The sequence below is a fragment of the Styela clava genome, chromosome 3 (genome assembly GCF_964204865.1).
Source record: "Styela clava chromosome 3, kaStyClav1.hap1.2, whole genome shotgun sequence".
NCBI lineage: Eukaryota > Metazoa > Chordata > Ascidiacea > Stolidobranchia > Styelidae > Styela > Styela clava.
The window spans coordinates 24,792,161-24,819,729 of NC_135252.1; the positions used below are offsets into that span (position 1 = coordinate 24,792,161).

A 27,569-nucleotide genomic window follows, 5' to 3' on the forward strand; every position below is an offset into this window, starting at 1 on the left:
AGTGAGAGTAAAATGTCTGTAATGCTAATAATATTATTTGAACTATCGAACTAAGCAACAAACTCACCCCTATAACGTGCTGCCCAGGGCGGCTGCTCCTTTGGCCCGCCACTGCCCTCACCCCCCCCCCCCCCTCCCATGTGAAAAAAAATACATCATGGTCATATTATGGCATTGTGGTCTGAAATAGTGAACAAAGTATATTAGTGCACAAAACAAAAACTAAATAAAAATTCAGGAAGTAATGCAGGAACTAAGTACATGAACTTCAACCCCAAATGTCAATTAATCATCAACATTACGTTTTCTAATTGATCTTTGTTTGACAGATTTTTTCTTAAAATTTTCTGACCCCCCACCTAGCGATTTAACAATTTTTTCATCAAATTCTCGCTTTTTGGGCTCATGCGATTCCTCTAATGAAGTCCTGTCTATAAGACCGTCACTTTCAGCGCTAGAGATTTTTTTGGGGAGTTGCAAGTCGATTTTCTTTTCAGATTTAGTTTCTTTTATGACCGACCAGGAGCCATATGGATCTCCACCATATTTAGGCTTTTTAGTAGGGGCTTCCCCCTCCCTATCGTCTTTGTTTTCAATAGGCTTGAATGTCAAATTTTCGGGATTATACCCCTCTGGTTTTACCCATTGGGACTTCCCAGTTTCAGTATTCCAATAGTAGGTATTTCCCTCTGGGGCAACTTGCTCAGTCCAAGGTGATTCCTCTGTAGAAACTTTCGCTGCTTTCGGGGAATCCCCAGATTTTTCTTCTTTATCAATAAAACCATCAGGTTTCACCCACTGGGATTTTCCCGTTTCAGTGTTCCAATAGTATGTATGGCCTTCGGGTGATACTTCTTTAGTCCAATTATTAGTTTTGGGTTGCGTTTTACGTTTTTTTGAACTTTTACTCCCTGTTTGTGAGTCTTTAAAAGAACTAACGCCAGAATTTGACTGTTTTTCCTCTGTTTCAGTGTCCTCAGGTAAATTCAGTTTAATTCCTTGTTCAGCTAAATCTTTTTTGTATTGCTTCAATGCGGCTTTTTCAATCTGTTTCATGTATTGTCCAGCTTTTTGTTGATTTTTGTATTGAATAGCACTTTTTTTCCGCAACGCTGCGATCTGCTTCTCTTTTTTCTCTTGGTGACTCTTCCCTCGTTCATGAAACTCAATACTCGCTTTGTTATCCGAGAGCCAACATTTACAAGTGTCGCAAAATTTTCGAGGTTGGGATTTCCAATACGTCGCCATTTTTGGTCCAAAATTCACAAAACAGCAAGTAGTTTCATAAACATTGATATTAAATAATTAAAATCTTGAAAAAACACGGATGATATTATTAATTGAAAAAGCAGCATTGAGGCACGGTCTAATAGAAAATCACTGAAGCATGACTGACCAGAACAATCGATGTAAAAGGAATGATGCAATATAGCTGGTCGAAACAATCTCACATAAAAGGAATGGTGCTAATGCCACTTTATCATGCTTTTTTGCCTTCATGTTGTCCAAAATAAATGAAATTACCGATAATAATATGCAATATTTTTATTTTAGGAAAAATTTTGTATGGTTCGAGTGAAAAACTATTATTCACAAGCTAAAAAAGCCTTTATTTGATATTAGAGAACTTATGAAATCTTTTTTTAAACTCCAAGAATTGCCAAAATTGGATTTATTGATTATATTTAAACCTCAAGCATTCTATGTCGAATATAACACAATTGGGATTGTCAGCATCGACTCCTATTTGTTGAAATGATATTATTCCGACGAGTCAACACATGAGTGATAATTATCAAAGTTATTGTATTGCAGTCAATAGGGATACATTCAATGAATATGGAACAGTAAACTATGTAATTAAGGGGTAAACACACCGGAATATAAAAGAACTGACATAAGCTCGATTGACAGAATTGACTTCTATTTGTTGGAATGCTATTATTCCGACTAGCTACACATAAATGATTATCAAAGTTATGTATTGCAGTCAATGGGGTCATATGGTAGTGGAGTAAATTGAATATAAAAGGCAGTGGTAATGAATTGCAACTATTAACTATGGGAAATGTGATGCCTTGATTTAGCAAAGACTCAGGCTATTCAAATGACATGACAAATGTGATATATCGTATATCCACACAAAGACGCGAGCATAAGACTCAAAAATAAAACGACCAAACTAAGAGGTCATTTAATTTAGAATTTTTTTTCCAATAATTTGAAACGTCCCCTGCATGTTTTACCAGAATCCATATTATTATAGAAAAAAATCCTAAATTCAAAGTCTGAAACATACAAAAAAATGAGTTAAATTGGCAGATAATTCTGTTATTTTTCTGGTGAACTCTCAGTTTTGGTAGTTTCAACTTTTCCGTCATCTTTTTCAGGAGTTTTTTCACCATTTTCTGTCTTTTTTTCGTCGTTATTTTCAGTTTTGTCACCCTTTTCTATTTTCAGTGCTTCCAGGTTTTCAGTGGCAGATTCAAGTTCAGTGGTTTCCTTAGATTTTTCAGCTGTTTTCTTCGATTCTTGAGTTGTTTCCGGTTTTTCAGTACTTTCCTGTTCTTCTTGATTCTCAATTTTGGGTAAATTTTTATTAATTTCAATGCACTTATCGAACATTTCTTTAAATTCTGTCGCTCGTTCCGCATTGTAAAATCTGATAACCAATAATTCAGGTTTTGGCTCGTCGTCTGAAAAATCCGCAAACGCTTTGTAAAGCCATGCTCTCTCGCTTCCGCAGTGCGGCTCCAGTTTCATGTACTCATCCACAAAATGGTTGGCACATAGTTTAAGAGTTTTATCTCTTCTCATAAGTAATCGTACACGTTTTGTCTCTTTATGTTGAAGAAATTTAACGTCCCCGCTACCTCGTTCTTTCCATTCCGGGGGATCAGACTCGGACGCCCACCGGAAAATTTTTGCGTGCATTTTAAAGAGTTCATTTTCGTCCTCTTCAAAATTCCTTATTTCTTTGAGAGGTAATGTAACGATTGGCTCATAGTGAGGATCATGATCGCCCTCTGCAGATGTGTTTAAAGTATCTGGCTTCGTTTCTACCATTTTTTGATAACTCCAAGAAATCTAAAACTTACTATGAAACAGTCAAAACGTAACACGCGCGTCTCTTGAAATTTGGTAAATTTCAACACTGTCGTTAAATAACACTTGCCAATTTTTTTCCCGATATTTGTACTTACATTCATTTTTTACCTGAGAAATAATAACATTGATCTTCTAAATATAGTAATAATATACATACATTGATTTTAGGTTTATTATAGTTTGATTTATAGTTTATATAAAATAATCAAATAGATTTATATAAAATGCATTAAATAATATTGAGTTTAAATCGAATAAATATGGCAACTATCATACATGTCTATAATTTTACCGCAAGATTGAAAATATTTAGTGCATGACATGACGTCATACTTATCGTTTTCATGTTGTAAGTGGGTTTCGGTAGGTAGGTCCTGTTTTGGTGAATATTTCTATTTCACTTATATATTTTTTCGTATTGATGATTGTATATATTTCGATTGACAAAATAATAAATCTCTCTCTTTCTCCTGCGTTGGTCATGTTTCACGAAACCACGGCTACTCTCATGTCAGCTCTATAAATATCTTCGACTTTTAGAGGTTTTGTCCATTCAGGTTTAGTTTTGTGCGTGCGTTTCTGCTGTGAGAGGCGCATTTATTGGATATAACTTTGTAATGTGGATTCAGTGAGTTATTCCAGGGACATTATGGCGACCACGAAATGCATTTCAATGTCCAGAGTATTTGGTCGTTGTTGGAGGTCAACAATACTCGCCAGACAAGGACTCCTTGGTAAGTTGGCTTTTATTTGATAAAAATGAAAATTTAGGTTGTATTTTCACGTCACATTTTTATTTAGCGTTATTTAGGCACTTGAAGCAGTCATTTTACATCACATGTTCCAACTTCCCAAAGTTTGTCACTATCAGGGGCAGTCGTGCTATTATATTATAGGCTAATTTCCTTGGTTTGTGGCAGCACAATTTTACCAGCCATAGTTTTCAATTTGCTGCCGTCTGGCTGTGGTACCCCGCCTCACACCATTGGTTTGTGGAAGCTAAAAAGTCAGCCGCCATGGTTTGACCATAGCGGTCATGGTTTGGAAATCCCGCCATTGGTTTTGCGGCAACTTCAGACGTCACAAAATACTCAAAACTGCACTAGGGTGGCTTACCCACTTTGCGGCCATGACCTATCTGCGACCATCAACTTCATCGATTAAATTAATGCCGAAAAAATTAACGAACCGCGCCGATATTTCTCACGCGTTATCGTCCACTTATCCCTCGTAGCTCTACAAAATTACACTAAAATGCGGCCACAAATAAAAAAGTTACGACCGAAAACCTGACCGAAGAAAAAAAACGGACCATTTTACCATGTCGCCAACTACCCATTGTTCCTTTAAAAAAGGTTGAAAATCCATACAAATATAAGAGATAAAGAGATGAAACTTGGCAGGAGGGTAGAGTTGTGTTTCTTTTAACCATCTTTGAAGTTTCGCGTCTCTACCTTCAAAGGAGGGGGAGTAGGGAGGTGCGCATTTCCAATACGTCAATAATATCTTTCTGTGATGCGGTGTTTGTTTATAATTTGAAGAATTTTGTTTGAAATAATCGTGTTCTTAAAATATATGACGGTCAGAAATGCAATTAGAAGCCCATTTTTTCACGCATGGCTGCGTATGCCCTAGTCTCGACGCAGCAGAAACGATGTTCAAGGCTTGAAATCTGTGGTCGCACACGGGTCGTTCGGTCGCAAATACGTCTTCAGAGTGTCGTACTTTGGTGATTTGTATAGCTTTAACCCCTGGTCGTAGAAAGTTAATTCGAGGTTTAGCGTGTGGAGTAAATGACAATGCACCTACCGTGAAAAAATTAACGGGTTAGAAATATTGGTTTTTGTTTTATAGCGGTTTGAATGAAATCGTCCGCAGACTGGCTACACCACCCTAGTGCTTGCTTGTGCCAGACTTCTTGTTGTCATCGTTTGGTTTTCTCAAAGTTCGAGCAGGACTCAAATTATTTTCAGTTTGGGGTTTGGGTCAGAATGGTATCAACTACGAGTCGAGATTCAGATCAGAAGTTGTTTTTTGGGACCCCCTGAAGTGCGCACCAAGATGGCGCACAAGCTGAACTCAGGTTGTATACCAGGTTAGTGTTCAGGTTGTGCGACATCTTGGTGCGCATACTTCAGCAGTTTTTTGAGTGGTTGGAGTTGGTGTCAGGCTTCACAGCTCTTGTTCTTGCAACAGGGTCATAGCCAGGGGTTTTGAGGATAGCAATAACCACCTTCCTCTGTTTTGAAAAGAGGAAAAAAAGTCTTTTTTTTATCATACAAAGCAATTTTTCGTAGCTCGGAATGCTTTTAATTAAGAACCTCAACTCTTGGAGTTCGTCCACAGCCGCTAGTTGTTACAATTCAACTCGGCAATTAGAAATTTTCGGGTCGATTTTTTGAAAATTGCAAGCACGCCCTCGGTCAGACCAAATTTGAATTTTTCCAATATTTGTTTTCTGATAATCCAGGTGAATCAACAACAACAGCTTGCTCACTAATTCCCATTCGTTGCATCAACGCATACGAGAAATTCGGAGAAGTTCTGCAGAACAGTAGGAACAAGAACCCGAGGAATATGGAGGAAGCTGAAAGAATAGGTTAGCTATTGGATGATTTATTTTAAAATTTTTCAACGTCTTTTTTCATTGTGGGAGAGTAAGGCTGATAAGACAGCCCAATCATGTGCTTTTGATTAAGGTCCCCACAGAACCTCTTTGTAGTGCCCGAGTTGAGAACCCCTACATTAGTCTATTGGCCTCCTCTTTTAAACAATAATTAAGATGGATTTTTGAAAACCGCTTGTCTGAGGAATTCTGATTTTGGTTAGACAAATTGTTGTAAAACTGCCTGATCATGTACTTTTGTTATAGTTCCAAGATGACGGCTTTGTGCCGCCCTTGTGGGAACAATGACCCAGTTTGAGAACCACTGCACTAGGTTATTGCCTCCCACTTTTGAACAATAACTAACATTGATTTTTGAAAACCGCTTGTGAGGAATTCTAATTTTGTTCAGACAAATTGTTGTAAAACTGCCTAATCCTATCCCTTTGCTCATGGTCCGAAGATTACGGCTTTGCGCCGTCTTTGTGGGAACGAGGACCCAGTTTGAGAACCCTTACACTACACTTTAGAAACCCCCCCTTTCGAACAATAATTAACATTGATTTTTAAAAACCGTTTGTCTGAGGAATTCTGATTTTTTTTCAGACAAATTGTTGTAAAAATGCATAATCATGTTCTTTTGCTTATCGTCTCCAGAAAATCGCTTTGCGTCGTGTGGGAACGGTGGCCCAGTTTGAGAACCCCTACACTAGTTTATTGACGCCCTTTTTCAAACAATTATTAACATTGATTTTTGAAAACAGCTTGTCTGAGGAATTGTTGTAAAAATGTCTAATCATGTTCTTTTGCTTATCGTCTCCAGAAAATCGCTTTGCGTCGTGTGGGAACGGTGGCCCAGTTTGAGAACCCCTACACTAGTTTATTGACGCCCTTTTTTAAACAATAATTAACATTGATTTTTGAAAACAGCTTGTCTGAGGAATTGTTGTAAAAATGTCTAATCATGTGCTTTTGCTTATGGTCCAAAAATGATGGCTTTTGCCGCCCGTATGGGAATGATGGCCCAGTTTGAGAGCCCCTTACACTAGGCCATTGACCCCCCCCCCCCCCATCCCAACTCATCTTAAACAATAATCAGCATTAAATGTTGTAAACTGCTTATCTGAGGAGATCTGACTTTGGTCAGACGAATTGCTGCAGAAATATGTTTATGTTATCATGCAGCTCTTGTGTTATATAATTAACATGAATTACTTTTCACAGGCCTAACTGGGAGGCTGAAGAAAAGTCGGATGTACGCCCAGTTCAACTATCAGGAATGGAGATATCCACGGAAGGAGAGAGCAATAGATGTATCTTCTACAAGTTAGTACGGTTATATTGCATTCATTAATATCTAAATCGATTCTGATTTGCCTAAATTCGAAGTGATTCAAGGGTCTTGCTGAACACTGACATAAATATATTTCTGTAACGTTTCGTCTGACCAGATTTAGACTTCCTCAGACATACCTTATTCGGTACTACCCGAAGTATGTGAACCAAGATGGCGGACACCGGAACGTAGTATGTGTGCCAGGTTAGGGGCAGGCATAATTTCAGGTACAAATACTACGGGAGTCACTTGTCCCCGAACTCATAATAGAACTAAAATAAGGAAAATTGGAATAAAATTATGGCATAGCCCTAATCTGGTACACATACTATGTTCCGGTGTCCACCATCTTGGTTCACATACTTCGGGTAGTACCAAATAAAATATGTCTGAGGAAGTCTGACTCTGGTCAGAGGCAAGGATCGGGTGATCGTCTGCATGTCTTGGATGACAGTTAGTATATTTTGGAGGGCCTTACATTACGTTACAGTGACTTTGTAGTGACGTAAATTTTGAATGACGTAGTCAGGTGGCAGTCAGGAATAACATATGCATAATTGATTATGCCACGACAACTAGGAGTACTTACTTTGTTTTGTGAACATGGCCCGAATTATGTTGTTTTTTACATGAACCCGCACACGATGTCTTCAGAATAGTGAAATTTTCGGTCCAAGTCATTCCTGACTTAAACTCATAGCTCATGCTTGAAGTCATCACATATGTATGCACTAAGACAGGGGTGCGCAACACAGAGCGTTCAATGTGGCATTCCACATGGTCGAACGTAGCGTACTAATGGTTTGGTAAAAAGTAATTCTCGCATTTATATCAAATTCTAATGACTCTCGCTTATATCCGATTCAACTTAAACATCTTCTCGTCCAGGCTACTCCAATTCTTAAAATATTTTTGTTTTCAGAAATGGTATTCAGAGAATATAAACCTAAAGATGATATGATGACCCGACTAAGAGCGCCGAGAAAAGAGTTTGAAGATTTAAGAACTGATAAAATGAGGTAACACTGGATTTTAGGTTAAATTTTTCTAACTGACGTCGTTAGCAATCACGCCTCTGATAACTCTATGTGGGCTCATAGGTTAAAATCATGAGGATAATTATGTCAAGTCAAGTTCATTTTTTTTCAACCAGAAAATAAAAAAACAAATGAACACAGAAAATACGAAAAAAAATGAAAATCACACAGTTTCACTGGGGACGGGAAGTCGTGGGTACCAAATGTGATTATTGAGCTGCGACACCCAAGGTTCTAATATGTAATTTAAAATTTTAGAGTTAGGAAACTACTGTTTCTATGGTGAGTACCGTACAAGTCATCAATCTAACATCGCTTAATAGAGATAGTTAATTTCTTGGGATTGTGTTGAAGGGTCGAAAACACCAACAGCTGGACGGTTAAGTTCCCGATTCAGTTGAATTAATTGAAGATTGCTGAACTATTTGCCGCCGTAGGGTGGTTGAAGTAACCGCTGGTCTGTTACAACTTCCTCCACCATTGAGTCCATGCATGAAATGAACAACTGGCTAACCAATCCCATACCAGAAATGATTGGTAACCAGATGAGAGGCTGTGGTTCACTATATGATTAGGCCGTCTTATCTCAGTTTTTTCTCCGCTGGGATAAATATGTAAATAGAAAATTCTGAGAGACTCTGATGGCTGCTTGGTCGAAGCTATATTTGAAATCTTGTGAACAGACTACCAACTTCTGCATTTTAACCGTTCATTTTCCATAACTTCCAGCCATCGACAGATAAAGAAAAGAGTGCCGACTTTCCACCGTAGGCGTTTCCCAGCTGAAGCTCAAGAGATTTATATCAAAGCCCATGAACTTCTAAACACAGAAAAGTAGGTTAGGAATTTCATTTATTGATAGATACTGGCACCATGGGCTGGCCTTAGACCACTGAGATCGTTAGATGTCCCGGCCCTTGTATAGGCTTTGGGCGTTCCCGTAGTATATGAACCAAGATGGGGGACACCTGAACATAGTATGTTTACCTGGTTAGAGTTAGGCCATAATTTTCTTCCAATTTTTCTTATTTTAGTTCTATTCGGGCGAGTTCAGGGACTAGCCAAGTGACTCCTGTGGTATTTGTACCTGAAATTATGGTCTAACCCTAACCTGGTACACATACTATGTTCCAATGTCCGCCATCTTGGTTCACATACTGCGGGAGTATCAGGCTTTGTACTAATTCTAGCACTGTATATATTACGGGAGAGCGATGCTCAAATATATGGACACGGAGGCCAAAGCGAAGCAGTAATCTACCTTATCTTTTACTGTATGAGTATGGCAGTATGAACTTATGACTTTTGCTTAGCCCAATTGAGGTTGAAGAACCCTTACAAATAAGAGGTCATTACACAAAATTTTGAACTGAAAACGAATCATCTAGCTCTACAGAAAGTTTTGACATAAATAAAAGTTGTTGGCCTTCTAACGAAAAATAAAATTTCAAATTTCAAAGCAATTGATCCAGAAATCCAACAAGATAATTACAAAACGATGCATAGGTCTATTTTATGTCCAATAACATCCTGTTCCTTGTGTGTATGCACGACTCTTGGAGTTGCTCGGTGCCCAGATGACCAATGTTGAAACATTTATATTTTTGAAATTTACTAAATATCTATTTTAAATGTTCAAAACTCCTATTTGTTTTCCCAGTTGGACTTTGCCAAAGAAGCAAGACACAGAGGAGGCGTTGCATGGTCTTGTGACGGAATTCGCTTATCCAGTAAGTATCAAACAATTCTCTTTAGTGAGTAATCGCAACCAATAGTGATGTGAAGTCAGGGAATTTGTACAACCGACACCTGATTCTATATTGAAAAACTTCCGACTTCAACTTTGAACTCTGAGAAAATAAAATTTGGGCGGCAAAAACACCCATGACTACTATTTATAGTCTTGTGACGGAATTTGCTTATCCGGTAAGAATAAGTCAATGCACCATAGAAGGTGATTTCTACCAACAGGACTGGGAGATGCAATAATTGAATGAAACATACTTTCGCCTTGCCTATGCAGCCAGATAACACCAATACCAGATACACTGCAGAATGCAGATCTAATGGAGTGTGCATTGGTGGCCGAATAAATTCATAAAAATTTGAGCAGACGTTCTCAAACGATGAAATTTTAGAGCAGTGGTTCCCAAACTTGCGTAAACAATTTTTTGAATGGCCGTAAAGATAATTAAAAATAAAAAATGTTAGATTTGATCTTGCTCGCCTTATTTTGGATATTTACGTTCCATCCGTATTTCCAACGCCGCTTTTTGAATGAAACATACTTTCGCTTTACTATCTGTTATTTGCAGCTTAATGTTAGCTAGTTATTTTTGAGGTGCGGCACAAGGCGTGACTAATTCTAAAATAGGTGCACGGCTTAAAAAGGTTGAGAACCAATTTAAAAAAAATTGTCTCGAGCTTTGAAAAATCAAATTTTGATATCAAAAACATTGTATGCGCACCTTCTTCAATTGAGGGTTAAGAACGTTCTACAAACTTAATGTAAATAGCCCCAAACTAAGGCACACAAATAATTGACAACCTCGAGTTGCAACAAGAAATTCTTTTATCCTTACTCTCGCCAAAAACACCTTTTCACATACAGTGCTACATTGCAAGAAAAACGTTTAACTCAAGAGAATAAAAGAAACAAAGAAATTGAGCAAGACTGGTATTGCATCATCATTGGCAAGGCGCCAACCTTTTTCTTAGTGTCTCTCCTTTTACTAAATAGGAGAGAACTTATTTCTTTAACATGTTATAAACAAGCTTGGACTTGCAAAGTGATGTGCAATTAAGTATGGCCCTGGAAAGTTATTTATAAGTGATAACACATTAACATATTCCCCAGTTTTTCTTTTTAAATTAAAATTGACCATTACATAAAATGTCCACAAGTTTTGATGATGATACTCCACTCTTTGTTAGGGTATCTGCCAGCTGTAGTTTTCCTTCAACCCAGTAAACATTTGAAACCTCCTTGTTTTTGATCATTTCTTTCACAATTGCAATATCCACTCGTAGTCTCTTATCTTGAACCTGTTTATTTGATTTAATCGCCTCGTATAAAGAAAGATTGTCAATCACCAATTCGATAGGTAGCTTTTCATCATTGATGTCACCATTCCAAATTTCAGCAAACAATGAAGCCACAAACGCTGCTGTGTCAATGCCATTTGATAATGCCAAAGTTTCAGCTGCTAAAGAGCTCTTGACAACTCGACGGATGCGTTTTGATTCCCAGCTTAGTAAATTGCAGTATCCACTTTCTCCTACCAGAAAAACAAGACTTCCAGATTGGCTGCCTCCATCATTCAGACTTGCAAATGATGCATCAGTGTAACAGACAAGATTTAGATTTTCATTCGGTCCTAGATTTTGAAATTTCAAGCTGAATGGGTTTGACTTCAATTTGCGCAAGACTTTGTTTGCAAGAAACAAATCTCTCACAGTCGCATTTTTGAAATTGGTTGCCAGAATACATACATCATATGCAATGTCCGGTCTTGTTTGGCCACTGACCCATAAAAATTGTCCAATTTTTGATCTCAATTCATCTCGCTCTTTGATTGTAACTGAATCATCACTATTTCGCCCAGAATGTATCTTTATCGGAGTCAAATTTGAAATATATTCGGTTTGATTGAGCAAAACTTCATTTTTGTCATGGTCAATCTCAATTCCAATATACTTGAAGCTTTTAGATTCTTCATTCCCAATTTTGAATGTCTCGCGCAGCTTGGGTAGCACACTCTGTTGAAATTTTACTGTTCCGGCCCATAGAAAGTCGTCAACATGAACTGCAATTATTACCTGCAATGATTTTGCTTCATGCCAGCAGAACACTGCAGGATCATTCTTTGTCATTTTCCCTTTATTTTCCAACATAAAACGCTTTACCCTACCATACATACCACTGCAGGGAAGCATCTGTAAGGCCGTAGACACACTTTTTGAGTCTCCAAATTTTTCCTGGCATACATTTAGCTTCTCTAGGAGGAATGAGGTATACATTCCGCTGCAGTTTCTCTCCTTGCAGAAAGGCAGTTTTTATATCTATGCTCTGCAATCTCCAACCTTTTTGAGCTGTGATGGCAATCACAGTACGCAAAGCATCTTTGCTGCAAGTGGGTGAATCTTTCTCCACATTATCAATGTCAGGATCCTCAAAACCACGAGCTACAAGTCTTGCTTTTGGTAATATTCCTTTGTCTGTATTCTTTAGGGAACACACCCACTTCACAGATATGCATTTTTGGCCTTCATTTGCACACTCATCAAACACATCATTTTCCTGCCAGCTTTGCAGTTCTTTTGCTTTAGCTTCATCAAAATCAATATCTTCCGTGACGAATACATGACTTTCTTTTCTGACATTATTTAGAACCATGGATTCTTGTTGAGGTGGTATCACTTGCAGTTCTTGAACCTGATCAAAATCAACACAGTGCTTCACACCAGAAAGATGTGAAGGTGATTTATATTCAACATTAAAACAATTCCGATATTTGCCAGTTGCCTTTCCTGCCCTGTTTAAGATTTCTGCTTCACACAAAATTCCATCATTTTTAAATGTAACCATTTGATTCTTCTTGAGAACCATGTTGTGGACCTGATCATAGCTTGGTTCTTCATTACAACTCTGGCAAGGAATATGAGCTTGTTCTTCAGATGAATCCGGATGCCTTTCCTGCAGTGTTTCAGGCAAAGCTGTTTCCTCAACTTGTGAAATTTCAGTTTTTTCATAATCAGTATCATTTGAAATCTCGCTCTGTTGTTCGTCAATTTGACGGGAGACATGATTGAGCGAGTTGTTGTTCTGCTTCAATTTCTGGACTCTGCTTGTATGTGCCCTTATGAGTTGTCCACCATGCCGCAAGAATACCAACACACCATCTTTTCCTAAAACTCGTCCTGGTCCCTTCCATTCATTGCTGTCATTCCTTTTATAGTAGACATCTTCCCCAATTTCAAAATTGCCACTATATGGTCGTGTGTTGCTTCGCAATGCCCTTCTTATTCTTTGTGACGATTCTGCCTCGATGAATGCTTTTCTTGAGGCATGCAATGTGTTGATATGTTCACCAACTTTTTCACTGATTGTTTTTCCTTCCAGGGCAGGTAGATCATCTTTCATCACAGATGGCAGGTTTATATTTCTTCCAAACATAATCTGGGTTGGACTGAATCCACTGTTGTTAACCAGTGAATTCTTTGCACAAACTGACCAAGCAAGTGCTGTCTCCCAGTTGCATTGAACATCTTTCTTGATCTTTATAAGAATATTTGTGAGTATTTGATTATGACGCTCACACACACCATTTGACCATGGTGAATAGGCGGGTGTTGTCTTTACAGAGATGTTGAAGTTTTCGCACATATCACGAAATTCCTCATTATTAAATTCTCCACCGTTGTCTGAAATTACCCTGCGTGGTGCACCAAAAATGCTCACCCAGAACTGCAAAAACTTTTGAATGATTATTTTTGGTGATTTTGAGTGAATCAATGCAGCGTTACTATATCTAGAAAACTCATCAATGACATGTAAATACCAAAGGCTTGGTCCAAGCTGATGCAAATCAAGAGCCACAGTTTCGTTTACTTCATTAGATCGAGGCAAACCGACCACTGGTCTAGGAGGTGCTTTTTTATGCAACAAACAAATTTCGCATTCATTTGTCACCTCTCGAATGATTGATGTTATGTCAGAACTCAAGCTCTTGTTTCCAGTCTTAATTAGTCGAATCAGATTATCTTCAGAAGCATGGCCGAATTGTTTGTGTAATTTCAAAATTTCTTTTCTTATTTCTTTATCGGATTTTGTATAAATTGATGAAGTGAACACATCTTTTCTGTCTCTTTGTTGAATCTTTGAAGCCTGACAAGGATGTATATCAATACAATAATGTCCATTTGTGGTAAACTGGAGCTCAACAGGCTTTCCCAGCATAATTGCTTCATCATTTTCAAGATTAATTGTTGTCCCTGCTTTTTTCAGTGTTGACTTACTTAACAGCAGAGGCAATTTATCTTTCACCACGTCAGCCTTAATGTAGCATAACGCACCTGAAATGATAGCTGGAAGCATAACACTCTTGGTGGAAATTACTTCTCTCCCATCTCCGAACTTGAAACCAGTTCCACCCTTCTGGATCTTGACAGACTTCTTGAAGTTGTCATCCAATTTGTCAACATAGTCACTGAACCAGCTCTCACCACAGACAGTCTTTGTGCATGCAGTATCGAGAATAGCACAACCAGATGTTTCTGTAACATAAATTTCATTGTCTTGACATTCGGTAAGAAAAATAGCATTCACAAACTCCATCGGATTTTCAACAACTTCTTCATCACTATCTGGTTGACATTTTGAAGGGCGAGGATCATCGATTCCTTCGGCTACATGTACGCTTTTGTGCCTGGGGTTATGAGGACATTTGTCAGCCCAGTGCATTTTTGAGTCGCACACAGCGCATCTGGATATCTCTCCAAGTTTATTCTTTGGATTGTACTGTTTATTTTTCATGTCAGGTTTGAAAAACTGTCTTTGGCCGAAATACTTTCTGTTTGCATAATATGCCTCTGCCTTTATGTTGATTGCCTTCGCATTTTCATCATCATTTTCATTTCCAAGAGGTTTGCTTGGAAAAATCCTTTTTAGAGCTGACTTCATTGTATCGTATTTCATATCGCTCGCAAGAGTGAATGCAAGCTGTCTTTCTGAAGATTGAATTTTTGCTGCATCGATAAGTTTAAAAGCCAAAATTGAATCTGGGAGTTCCATCTTATGTTCACTCATTTTGTGGTATCGATGTTCAAATTCAACAATGAAATCGTTCATTCCCACATCGCACAATTTTTCAAAACAGTTAAACCTTGCATAAGCTTCATAAGCATCATCAACCTGGTCTTTCTTAAAAACCGTATCCAACTTATTAAGCAAAGTCTTCATGCCATTTTCTGTATGTAGCTGATCAGCATTAAACTCAGAAGCAGCTTTTTCAGCTCTATTATTGCCCTCAAATGCAGTCAGAAGCACAATTATAGCTTGCTCCTTTTTGGCATATCCGGTTACAAGAGTCCACATTTCAAGTTTATTCTTCCAATTTGCATAAGATATTCCATCATGGAATTTTGGAGGATTTTGTCTTGTACTCACATTTTGAATTGAACTAGGTACACTCACACTTGAGCTAGGATTTCCACTTGGACTGTCAGTAGACATCTTATATAATATATATTCTTCAGCAAAATATTAAAAGCAGGGAACCATCCTCTGCTACCATGTAAATAGCCCCAAACTAAGGCACACAAATAATTGACAACCTCGAGTTGCAACAAGAAATTCTTTTATCCTTACTCTCGCCAAAAACACCTTTTCACATACAGTGCTACATTGCAAGAAAAACGTTTTAACTCAAGAGAATAAAAGAAACAAAGAAATTGAGCAAGACTGGTATTGCATCATCATTGGCAAGGCGCCAACCTTTTTCTTAGTGTCTCTCCTTTTACTAAATAGGAGAGAACTTATTTCTTTAACATGTTATAAACAAGCTTGGACTTGCAAAGTGATGTGCAATTAAGTATGGCCCTGGAAAGTTATTTATAAGTGATAACACATTAACACTTAATGCTCTTCGAGTTCTTTCTGTAAAATCTGGAAATCAGAATTTCATCTTGAACTTAAGATTGGAATCCTGCTCTAGGAAAAACATGCTCCGACACCATAGTGCTCATAAGAACTTCAATTTAAATGCATAAAATCCACATCATGATATTATTGCTATATGGGTTCCAGCATTTCCACACTGAGCAAGGTCCAACGATCACTGATAAATGGGAAATAGCTATTTTTGGTATTGCTGCAACCTTTTTCTTTTTCGACACCTGACTCCATATTGAAAACACTTTGACCTTGATTTTAGCCCTGATTTCTGAAAGATTTAATTTTGACAGCAAAATCTTCAGCACGCAACCTTATCCATAGACTGTTAAGAATTTTTGACTCCTATCACCACCATTAGAAATATGAAATGCAAATTTTAATCCTGTTCTCCAGCACACGATTCATTACATTTTGTTTTTTCAGACCCCCCTAAAAATAACTCTATATTGCCTCCTACTGGATAATTTATCTAGAAAAATCTTTTAGACAATGCTGGAAGGATTAGACGTGAAGACGGTCAACTGGAAATTTGTGGAAACCATTGAACCTCCGAGAACAGTTCAAATCATATGTTTGCCGATGATGCATGATGAGAACTTCTATGGCCAAGTCACTGTGAGGTTCCATACACGACAGGTTGGTGGTTTGAATCCCAGTGTATCCATAAATTTTTTATTAGTTTGTGCAAATAAGATTTTTAGATTGATCAGTTTTCTGGGTACTCCCGTAGTATGTGTACCAGGTTAAGGTTAGGCATTAATTTTATTCCAATTTTCCATATTTTAGTTCTATTACGAGTTCGGCGACTGTTTGTGTTAGCCAAGTGAATATACCCCCTGCCCATAGGTTTCAGTCCCTTTACACAACTTGATGTAAAGTGGGCGAACAAAATTAGTTAGCTCCATATTAGTACACATACTTCTGGAGCGCCGTTTTCTGAATATTTAACGTTTTCCCATGTTGTCAAAACAGTCTTCATTTGTTTGCTATTGAATATGCCGCGAGTTACTTAAACCAGTGGTTTTCTGTTCAATGTCCAAAATAAATTAAAATTACCTCATTAAATGATGTATTTGCAGTTGTCTAATTTTATAAATGCAATTATTACTTCTTTATACAGTTAAAAAATTGGCCAAGTTAGTATTTTTATAAGTAAACGAATAGCTTGCGGAGCCCCTAGGTTTCTCTCACAGAGCCCTGGGGCAAAGAGCTGTGTCCAGAGTGATAACCTCATAAAAATGAGTTAACGAGTTCCAAAATTTTGTTACAAATTATAAATTTTATCATTTCCAGCTTCTGACCATACATGATCGTTTTGGTCGACTGATGGTTGGCTCACCGGATGTCCCTAGAAATATCTTAGAATATGTCACCTTTGAACGACATGTTGTGGATCCGTACGGAAAATGGAGAATCCATGCGAAACGAGCGGCTCAGAATAAAAGCATTGATGAGTTCAAAAAGGTGAGAGTTTTGGGGGGAGAGGAAAGCTTATATGGGAAAGAGGAAAGCTTATATAATCATATGAAATTGATTTAACCTGTTTTAGACGCCCAATCGAGCCCAATTTTGAATACCCATTTTTATTAATGTCATACGACCCCCAAAATTTACCCAATATACAATAATTATATACCATTGGAAAGGTATTTTAGAGTACTATACGCTAGATGTCACTGGAGGACCGTAAACTAAAACACCTCTTTCAAGAGGTCTCTCGTAACGTCAAAAAATAACAAAAATATTTACACTCTCTCATTCTATCAGCTGTTGGACGTCTATAGCTATTGTAAAGCTGAAATGTGACTATACAGTTGACTGCACATTGGTTTTCTCTTTCATATGATACTAAACGCTTTTCCATAGCGCGCGTCGTTCAATCGTTTTGGAAATTTTCCGTTTGAGAAGTCACCACATCGAATCAGGCCAGGCTAAGCTTGATAGATCGATCGATTGTTTGTTTGTGCTTTATCGCGTTGAAAGCTTTTGTGAGTCATATTAAAACATTTATTATGAATCATAAAAGCTTATAATCGTCAGACAAGGAGAATTTGCGAGATAAAACGCCTAACTTTTTTTCGGTGAGGCAGCTGCGATCAAACGACTCGATATTTTTTATAACTTCCTGACGTTGTGAGATGTCCACTCTCCTATGTTATGTAGCATATAAAATGACCTTCAAAATAAGACCTTATCATACTAGCTTTTGTTATTGGTTAGCGCGCAACGCCAAGGTTTATGGATTCATTTTCTTGTTGTGCGACGTTTTTATATCGCAGCAGGAAGTACACGCGTGATATGTAAGCGAAATTTTATCACTTCTAAATGTCATATAAGGTTCATTCTCATATCGTTGTGTGGGGAATAAGATTTCCTTTCAAGCAAGACCATAACAAACATTCCAGACCTCATGGTATACACACAGCATTGCAAAACGTCTGAAACGTCGCGCATGCGTCAGACCGGGAGGATTAGGTTAATAATCTTTCTGGAGGGAAAAGTCGGTAATATTTCTTAGTCGTGCGGTGAAATTTATTTTTGTTGTTTGCTCATGGCTCCCAGAAAACTTCCCGTGGTTCCCTCTTGTGGCCGAGGGCCCAGTTTCACAAAACCTGGTCTAGTTCCAAGTTCGGAGTGAAGGTGGGCTTACTAATAATTTCACTCTTTTACAGACGGTCGCGATAGTTCGACGTAAACCGCAACGTTCAGAAGCTGAGGAATGGAAGAAGAAACAAGTGGAAGATCACAGATATATATGGTTTCCTAAGAGGGAGGTAGGTATTGTTTATTGAGACTGTAATGAAGTAGGGATAGGATAGGATTTGCATATTTATCCCGGGGGAGAGGAAAGCCGATAAGACGGCTTATCCATATGGCGAACCACGGCCTCGCGTCCGGTTACCATTCCAAGTCGGGTATGGGATTAGTTTTACTGTATTGTTTGTTTTCGGAAGCATGGACTTGGTGGTGGAGGAAGCCGTAACCGACCAGCGGTTACGTGAACCACCCAACGACGGCGAGGAGTCCAGCAATCCTCTCGCACATAACCATCCCTGCATGGGATTCGAACCTGCGAACCCACGCAGAGTAATTAGAGGTGCGGTGGCGAGCGTATTCCTAACGCTTAGCCCGTTGAGCCACACCGCCGCGCCTAAGTACTGGGTAACTTGATATGGCTCTGTTCAACTTAAATCTAGAGTACGCTTAGAATGAATCTAAAGTAAAATACAATACGAGTAAATGTTACCAATAAATAAAAAGAAATACGCATCAAATAGCTGACACTTACTGTATGTGGGTGGATAGTAAAATGAGTAAAGTTGGATGAAGTAACAACACAACAATTATTGCCGCCTGGTTTTAAATGTGGTACAACAATCTTCACTGGAGTGCAACTTTTTAAACAAATAGTTACATTGATTCACATTCACAAGATATACCGGTAATAAAGAATTAGGCCCGAGGCATCTATTTTGAAATTGACTGAAGTCAGTTTTGTGAATTTGCTTGAGAGATCCTTTATCAACATTGACTGAAGCCGTTTTTGTGGCTAGATATTATTAGTCAGGCTTTGAGCCATTTTTTGGCAGAGGCCGGTTTTGTGAATAGACTTGGCTTGATCCATCTTTGTTCAAAGCAGATTTAAGGGGATTCCCAAAGGATGCATAATCTGTGTTTGGCTTGTTATATTGGCAATCGACTTTATTTCAAGTCTAAATTCTCTGGAATTGGGCTTAAGCAATTTTTTTGAAAATGATGAAAGCTAGTTTTGTGACTTGACTTGAGAAATTTTTGTTTAAAGCTGACTAAATCCAGGACTTCACTTGAGCCTTCTTTGAAATTTGGCTTAGACTAATTTAGTTCCTCGAGACAGCTTGAGCCTTATTTTGAACTGACTGACACTATTTTTTTGTCTAGACTTGTTTTAAGTCATCTTTTTGAAATTTTACTTAAGCCAGATCGTGGCTTGAGACAGCTCTTTTCAACATATCAGAATATTTTGTGATATCATCTGAATCAGGCTTGAACTTGGTTTTGAAGCAAAGATCCGAAGCCTCATCTCAAAGGGGAAGGAGCAATGATAAAAGAGTTGCAAACACCACTGATGCATTTAGAGCAGCGGTATGCAACCTGTGGCCTACGGGCCAAATGCGGCCCGCAAAGGAAATTTGTGTGGCCCGTGTAGTAGTGCCAATTTTGAATGGTGTGCGCCTGTGAAATGAGTTTTTAATTTAGTTTAATTTCGTATGTGCAAGTATTCCCAATCCCTCTGCGTTGCTACCTGAGTCCAATTTATTATCTATGCCTATGCCATCACAATGCCCAAGTTTCGCATTAATACTAAATTGCACAGGGAAACATTGTTTCCTTTCTCATATATCAACATCTCATTGTGGGTTGCGCAGAAAAAATGGCGGTAAAAGTGGGTCGCGAACTGAAGAATTTTGGAAGCACTGGTTTATCCTTTCAGTAGATACCAATAAAGACTAATTCCATTCTTGTGAAAGCTTATTATTATCATGCTTCAATCATTTCTGATACAGACCTAAAAATTTTCTTTATTTTTAGGTTCTACTTCGACGGAAAAACAGAGCCGCCAGGCCATACATCGGAGCACAGGAGCTCCAAAGAAGAAAAAAGTGGAGAGTACTGAATATTTTAAAACCTCGGAAACTAAGAATGAAACGAAAATATTTGAGGGTTGTCAGCAGAAAGTCGGCAAAAGTTTACGAAATGAGACAACGTGGGGAACTCCCCTCACCTCCTGCGTGAGATTGAAAAATTCTGAAAGGGGAATTCCCAGATACCATTTCAGGTGGTTTCCCTATGTTTTTTGGATTTCTCTGCTAATGACTTGCTGGAATTCCCTCTCCCCATAACAAAAAGAAGGATATCAGAGCTTCCAATGTGGGAAACTCCCCTCACCTCCCTCCTGACATTGAAAATCCTAAAAGGTGGATTCATAAGCGGTATCCTTATGATTTGTTGTGGATTTATCTTGTTTCTCTGCTAATGACTTGCTGGAATTCCCCCTCCTCATAATAAAAAGAGGAATATCTGGCTTCCAAATAAGCAACAGTGCCTGTTCAGAGACTTGTATGGAGGTAAACTTCATCTCAGTTACAAAGCCTATCACAACACTGAATTTGGTTACATTATGTCACACACCTTTATACGATCGCGAATAAAACTTTGAAATAAATAATTTGTCTCCTAATGTTTTTTTCCCTTAGTGGGTGAGCGATGACATGGGGAGGCCTTTTTTATATTCGTTGAAGATAATCGGGAAAGTTAAGGGTGTGAATGTGCGGCGGATTAACAACAACAGCCTGCCTGCTCAAATTTCTTTTCTCAAAATTTTTGAGCCGTGCCCCATTTTTAGAATTTGTCAAGTCTCGCGACCCACCATAAAAATACCAAGCTAACAAACAATAAGATACAAATAACAGATAGTAAGACGAAAGTATGTTTTATTCAAAAAATACGTTGAACGTAAATATCCAAAATAAAGAAATGTCAATATTTGAAATAAAGCGAGCAAGATCAAATCTGACAAAATTAGGGTTATCTTCATGCCCCCTCAAAAACTACATTATTTTCTCAGTTTTCCTCTCTTTCCCCCTCATAGCAAAGTTTAGAAGTGAAATCTGCCCTTTTGACGAAGAGCCGCCACCTGTGTCTTAAAAACGTTGTGTTCCACATTTTTCCAATGATTAGGATAGATATAATCTGCCAAGTGACAGATGGTTAGTGTAACAATGTATGAGATTTATGCAAGTGGGAAACAACATTTTCGAGATGCCCGCTAAAAACTATCTTTGACTTCATAGAGAGAGATGGGTACTCCTGAAGTATGCGCACCAAGATGTCGCATAACCTGAACCCTAACCTGGTACACAACCTGAGTTGTGTGCCATCTTGTTGCGCATACTTCAGGACGTCCGAGAGATGTCTGAGATCTCTCTCTCCCGGGATAAATATGTAATTCCTGATTTTGAGGAATGACCACAGTTATAATCATATATGTACCTCTTGCCCAGAGAAACAGTGATTTACAAAATTGATTTCTGGCATGCCATAGGCATCTGTAGGTTTTAGTAAGCAAAGGAACAAATGTTGAGTTCTAGAATTTATCGAAATTATAATAAGGCGACCAGTCCGCCTGTGAGTACTTAAACTAGAAATTCGTTAAATCAACGTTATTTTCAAACCTTTTATTTCCGCCATGTCAATTTAAATGTCCATCATGAAAAACTTTTGCAACGGATGCATTTGGGGAACAAGTTTAATTCTTTCTATAAAAAACCGCAATAAAAAGATGACAATAAGTATACTTTAATTAATGTTATTATGCATCAAATTGCTCATAGAATCAAAAATATCCATAGAATAAAATTTTACAAATTTCTATTTGTGATGCAAGAGACCTGCTGCACACTAACACAAATGTATTTCTGTAACGTTTCGTCTGACCAGAATCAGACTTCCTCAGACAAGCAGTTTGAAGTTCGATTTTAGTCAGATAAAACGTAACAGAAATACATTTGTGTGAGTGTGCAGCAGTACTCTTGAATTGCATAGTCTTGTCATGTTTATTCCTGCTATATCATAATTGCATTATTCGCATATGGATTCATAGCGCAAAAGCATTGAGGAAGGATTGGGAGTTAGTTTTCTCGTAACCTCTGTTTATGGTAAGTGTTAACTCTAAGCGAATTATGAGTGCGAAAGTGCTTCGCAGTCGAAAAATAAAGTGCGAAAGTGCTTTTGCCGATTTTAACAAGCGCTCCTCCGGTTAATATTATGAATTAAAGAGAAGCCTTTCTGTTAACGAAGTTCCCTTTAAGCGAATTCATGTTTAATTAAAACAAGCGAATTCATCCGCAACGAAAAGACATGTGCTAACACTTGCCGCAAACAAAACTTCCATGCAATGTAATGAATGTATCACGGTGTCAGTTGCGTACTCGCGTGAACAGCAAAGGCTTTCACATTTGTTACTCCTTCCATCTAACAGACAACGATTGATACACGTAGGCTGGAAACCATATTAGTTACAGGGTGGATCATTTGTACAAATCCCGTGCAAAATAATTCCCCCCCCTCAAAAATATAAATAGCAATCAACTAATTAGGGTTAGGTGCGCTGGAAATTCAACTTTTCGATTTATCCCTAAACCTAATCTGATAATTATTAATTTGTGATTTTGAACCACTTTGAAAGTCGCCGCCCCCCCCCCCCCGCTGTTTTAAAAGATAGGTTAACCTATGTTCCCTCCGAAATATTACACAGGATACTCCCCTGTTTTAGGAGATAGGTTGACCTACTTTCCTTTTAAACTTTTTTCTCCGAAATATTTCACAAGATCACTTTGAAAATCCTCCCCTTTCGTGAGCTAGCGTGACCTAATTTCTCATTTTTAATTACACTAATAGGAACGATGACACCAAACAGTTTTTTTTGCGAATGTAAAGCAATCGAATTGAAAAACGGTATTTACGACGCCCTTACAACAAATTGAGTGTATTAAACTTCCCTGGTAAGTAATATTATTATTGTACTTATACACCTGTTGGAGTATTTCGGACAATTTTGAATTTAAAATTAATGAAAACCCGACATATAATAAAGACGCAAAAGTAAAATGAACATTTATTGAAAAAGTTATTATTTAAGAAAGACAACATGATCGTACAAATCCGCCCAAACCTCGATGTTCGCAAGTGAGATGATAAATAAATACTTCCCTGTATTCGATCAATTAACTTTAGCGTATCGTTGTTCTGCCAACAAACAGCCGGGTGCAAAATATTTCCGTCCTGTGATATGCTCACAAATATTCTCGATATTAATATCATACCCTCGCGTATGTACTTTCTATTAAATCTTTAGTGATCCCTTCCATCCTTGGCCAAGTCATGTTTCGAATATGTGAACATTTTATTTGACCATACATGGCCGGCGGGATGTTAAAATTGTAAACAAGAGAGAGGTAAAATCAATCGCGAATTTCGTTATAACGGCTCGTTTACGAATTGTTGCGCCTGTTATCGTCGAAAATGATTACATTTGTTGTATTTTGAGGCATTAGAGCAGTAATAATTAGGGCATGACATCATCAAAATCGTCAAATAAGATTTGAAAATATGTATTTTGTTGGGAATGCAAAATAAATGTAACAAAACGCATTTTTTTGTGATATAACTTTGTATTTTCGGAAACGGATTGCTGTGAAAGGTAAAATTTGATCTAAATTAATCGCAAAAATGTTTTATTTTAAATGTAACAAAACACATTTTTCGCAATACAACTGTATTTTCGGATACCGGGTGTCATGAAGAGTAAAATATGATCTGAATTAACCGTAAATAATGTTTCATTCCAAATTTATCAAAACGCATTTTTTGCGATATAATATTGTATTTTCGAAAACGGGGCGTCATGAAATATATTAATCTAATGTTTTATCTATCGTCTAACTAACGTCTGGTACACATCATTTCCGGGGAGAACTCTAGCCCGCGAAACGTCATTTAATTTAAAATAGAGAATGTTCCACGCATTCCAAAACGGAAAATCACCAGTAAGTCGACAGGGATTCAACCCTCCGGATTCAGTATTCTATATCCCCGTGTCAGAAATTTCTGAAGATTGGAACAAAGAACCGTCAAACCGCCGCGGAAGAAGGGGAGTATTTTTTGCACTAATAATTAGGGCGTGACATTATCAATATCGTCAAGAAACTGGTGAATTTTCAAATTCCATAAATAAAATTGTGAATTGCTTGGTAACATTTTAGCTATAACTATCGCCGGGGTATTGTTTTGTTGAAAACATGTTGAAACTTGAGGGAATCAGTTACAATTAGCGCCTGACCTCTATTAGGCACTCGAGCACTCGAAAAAAAAAGCACTCGAGTCCAATCTTTTTAGCATTAAGTCGCATACGTAAAATATCCTGTAAAAGAAGTGCTGTTCATTAACGTTATCTCGTCCTATGACCACACAGAAATGCCTTTATTGCCGAATTATTCAATCACTATTTTAAATCAACATTCAGGATTGGCACAATTTCAGATTTGCGAAATTTATCACCATAGAAAAACATGAGAAAGTTAATTATCGTCTTAATAAATATCAGCATCACGGTATCCACAATAATATTACCATTCGCATAAAATTGGGACCGTAAATTTACAAATCTTGATAGGTAAAATCAAAGCCAACGCAAATGTTAATTTGAGTCCTCAATGTCTTCAACAACAGCTGTTGCCGATGTGAACAAACGGGTAAACCCGAAATATAAAACTTCGATGTCCGCCGACCCGCAAGAATTCATATTTGTAAAAGAGAGAGGGCGGGAATATAGATTAACAAAACCTGGATATCGCCGCCAAAACGATCGGTGACAAGAACAATTAGCGATTACAACGGAATTAACCAGTAAAAAGGCTTTGTTGCCGATTTTTTAATGTTTCCACCGACGTTCCAAAAATATTTGTTATTCGGTACTCGTTAAAAATATTCAATTCAATGAAATATTGAATTTTGCCCACCCGTACTCGCATATCAATGAGAAATAGTTGTGTAAATATCGCAAAATGCCACGTGCTTTCCACATTGTGATTACAATAAAATGGCACTTAATGGTATTAACGATATCATTGATAGTCACATGACCACTTTCGTTCAAAGAAAGGCACTGCGTAGTATTCCAATATCTGGTTTCAAAGACACGGAGCGTTTTTGCGGGAGAAGCGGGATCGGTGTGCTTGTATAATAATCATATTATAAACAAGAATTTTGCAGTTAATGCAAATGCTTTATCTCCTATGTCTACATCTCATAGGTTAGAATTCCGGTAAATATGGTTATGATATGCAGAATTGAGTTACAAAAGTACTAGTATGTTACTTATTTGTCAACTTAATACTCGAAAATATTTGTTAACTTTGAATTTTTATTCCATTCAAAATCGGAAAAAAGTGCTATTTCTCTTCAAAATCGGAAAAAAGTGCTATTTCGCAGTCCCTAAAAAAAGTTGCGCAAGTGCTTCGCAATTTTCGCAAAAAAGTGCGCTAATAGTGAACACTGAATTGGTAATTTATTCGTGAGTTGCTCTGCACGTCTGTAATTTTTTTTTTCATGAAGTTTGCTCAAAGCAAGATCAAAACCCTTTTATATATATCCGGTAGAATAAAGGGTGCCGATGAAGATTTTTAAAATTGCGAAGCGAATTTAACGATACCATACATTATTTTGGCTCTCACAGATACTCAAACAATTACTGGTTTAAAAACAACAAACCTCGTTTAAGATATATTGAGAACAGACTTCATAACAAAAATGAAATTGAAAAGGGACTTTTTGGACACCAACCTCTGAAACAGATATATGTATGACTACGGCAGCCCTGATACAGAAGTCTGAAAAGTTCGAGGACTCTACATCTGAGCCTAAATTCGCAGGATAACCTTTTTATGAATGCATTTTGAAGTAGAGCATACGTCCAATTCGTGTAATAATCAGTCGATGAATGGATTGGATGCCACAATCAATAAGCCCCCAATGCTTAGCGTCGCTATCTTCTAGCAGTATTGTGCACGAGTACCTATTTCCTTCACAGGCAAGGCTGGGAATTTAAGTAAAAACACTTGAACTGTTAACCGGATGAAAAATAACCGGCTAACCACAGCGCGAAGTTTGACTTAATAATTTAAGCTTCTTACGTCCCGATCGTTCGTTCCAAAGCAATTTCACATAATCTTATCGTGGTATTGCTTGAGAACATTCAAGGATCGAGACAGTTTGCAGGTTCGGAAATATGGAATTTCTTTTTTTCAAACCTGTGACACGATTACTTTCATTGATACAAATCACAGCGCATTGAAAAGAAAATTCGACTTTTTAATACATAGTTTGATCAGTTTTTACTATTTTATTGAGAGATAAATTTGCGATGAACTAATAATTTTTGGAGAAATTGTACAATATAAAGGTAATTTCTATCAGAGATATCAGTTAACGGAAAAAATAAATCGTAACCGTTAACCACCTAAAAACGTTTGCCTGATTAACCATTCCCAGGTCACTGTAGTCTCAGCAAAGTAAAAAACCACGTCACGACTCAATCCCTGGCAGATTTCATAAACAACACTGATGAGTCACATTGACACTAAGATTTGGAATAGCATTTACGTATTTATCCCTGGGAAGAGAAAAGCCGTTAATGCGGCTTAATAATATGACGAACCTTGACCTCTCGTCCAGTCAACACTTCATGTCCGGATATTGGATTAGTTAGCCAGTAATCAGTCAGATGCATAAACTTGTTGCGAAGAACGGACATTATTTTTAAATAACCTACCTCCAGACGTTCCAGAAGTGTGTGTACCAATATGGAGGAACCAATTTTGTTCGCTACTTTACATCAAGTTGGGTACAGGAACTGAAACCTATGGGCAGGGGTATATTCACTTGGCTAACACAGACAGTCCCCGAACTCGTAATATAACCAAAATAAAGTAATTGGAATAAAACTATGGCCTAACCCTAACCTGGTACACACATACTACGAAAGTACCTATCTCCAATCTCCCCTTCAGACCACACTCACAAATAAACCTCTGTACTGAATGAATTGGGAAATAAATTTATTCCAGAAATTATCGCGATTACAATCAGCAAACTTAGGATGCACCAATGATTCATTGGAACTAAACGACAAATAGTTTCACAAAAAAAGTAGTTCGCCACAAAATCTTTATCTAATTATAGAAGAATTAAGATAAGTCATTGCTCTAATGT

General features: G+C 37.7%; 3 protein-coding genes across 3 annotated transcripts; 1 reads left to right on the forward strand and 2 right to left on the reverse strand.

Moving 5' to 3' along the window:
• Positions 1 to 155: 155 nt before the first annotated feature.
• LOC120342111 (WW domain-binding protein 4-like) lies at positions 156 to 1,255 on the reverse strand. Its single transcript, XM_039410801.2, has one exon. The coding sequence runs from the start codon at positions 1,246 to 1,248 to the stop codon at positions 286 to 288; it is 963 nt and encodes a 320-aa protein (XP_039266735.2). The 5' UTR covers positions 1,249 to 1,255; the 3' UTR covers positions 156 to 285.
• A 56-nt stretch (positions 1,256 to 1,311) lies between these two features.
• On the reverse strand, positions 1,312 to 3,186 carry LOC120342112 (ran-specific GTPase-activating protein-like). The gene has a single exon (XM_039410802.2). The coding sequence runs from the start codon at positions 3,064 to 3,066 to the stop codon at positions 2,332 to 2,334; it is 735 nt and encodes a 244-aa protein (XP_039266736.2). The 5' UTR covers positions 3,067 to 3,186; the 3' UTR covers positions 1,312 to 2,331.
• Positions 3,187 to 3,584: 398 nt separating this feature from the next.
• Positions 3,585 to 20,967, forward strand: LOC120342110 (uncharacterized). Its single transcript, XM_039410800.2, has 10 exons — positions 3,585 to 3,842; positions 5,579 to 5,707; positions 6,938 to 7,039; positions 7,972 to 8,068; positions 8,816 to 8,920; positions 9,747 to 9,816; positions 16,248 to 16,397; positions 17,055 to 17,225; positions 18,434 to 18,535; positions 20,331 to 20,967. The coding sequence occupies exons 1-10, from the start codon at positions 3,758 to 3,760 to the stop codon at positions 20,532 to 20,534; spliced, it is 1,215 nt and encodes a 404-aa protein (XP_039266734.2). The 5' UTR covers positions 3,585 to 3,757; the 3' UTR covers positions 20,535 to 20,967.
• Positions 20,968 to 27,569: the final 6,602 nt, after the last annotated feature.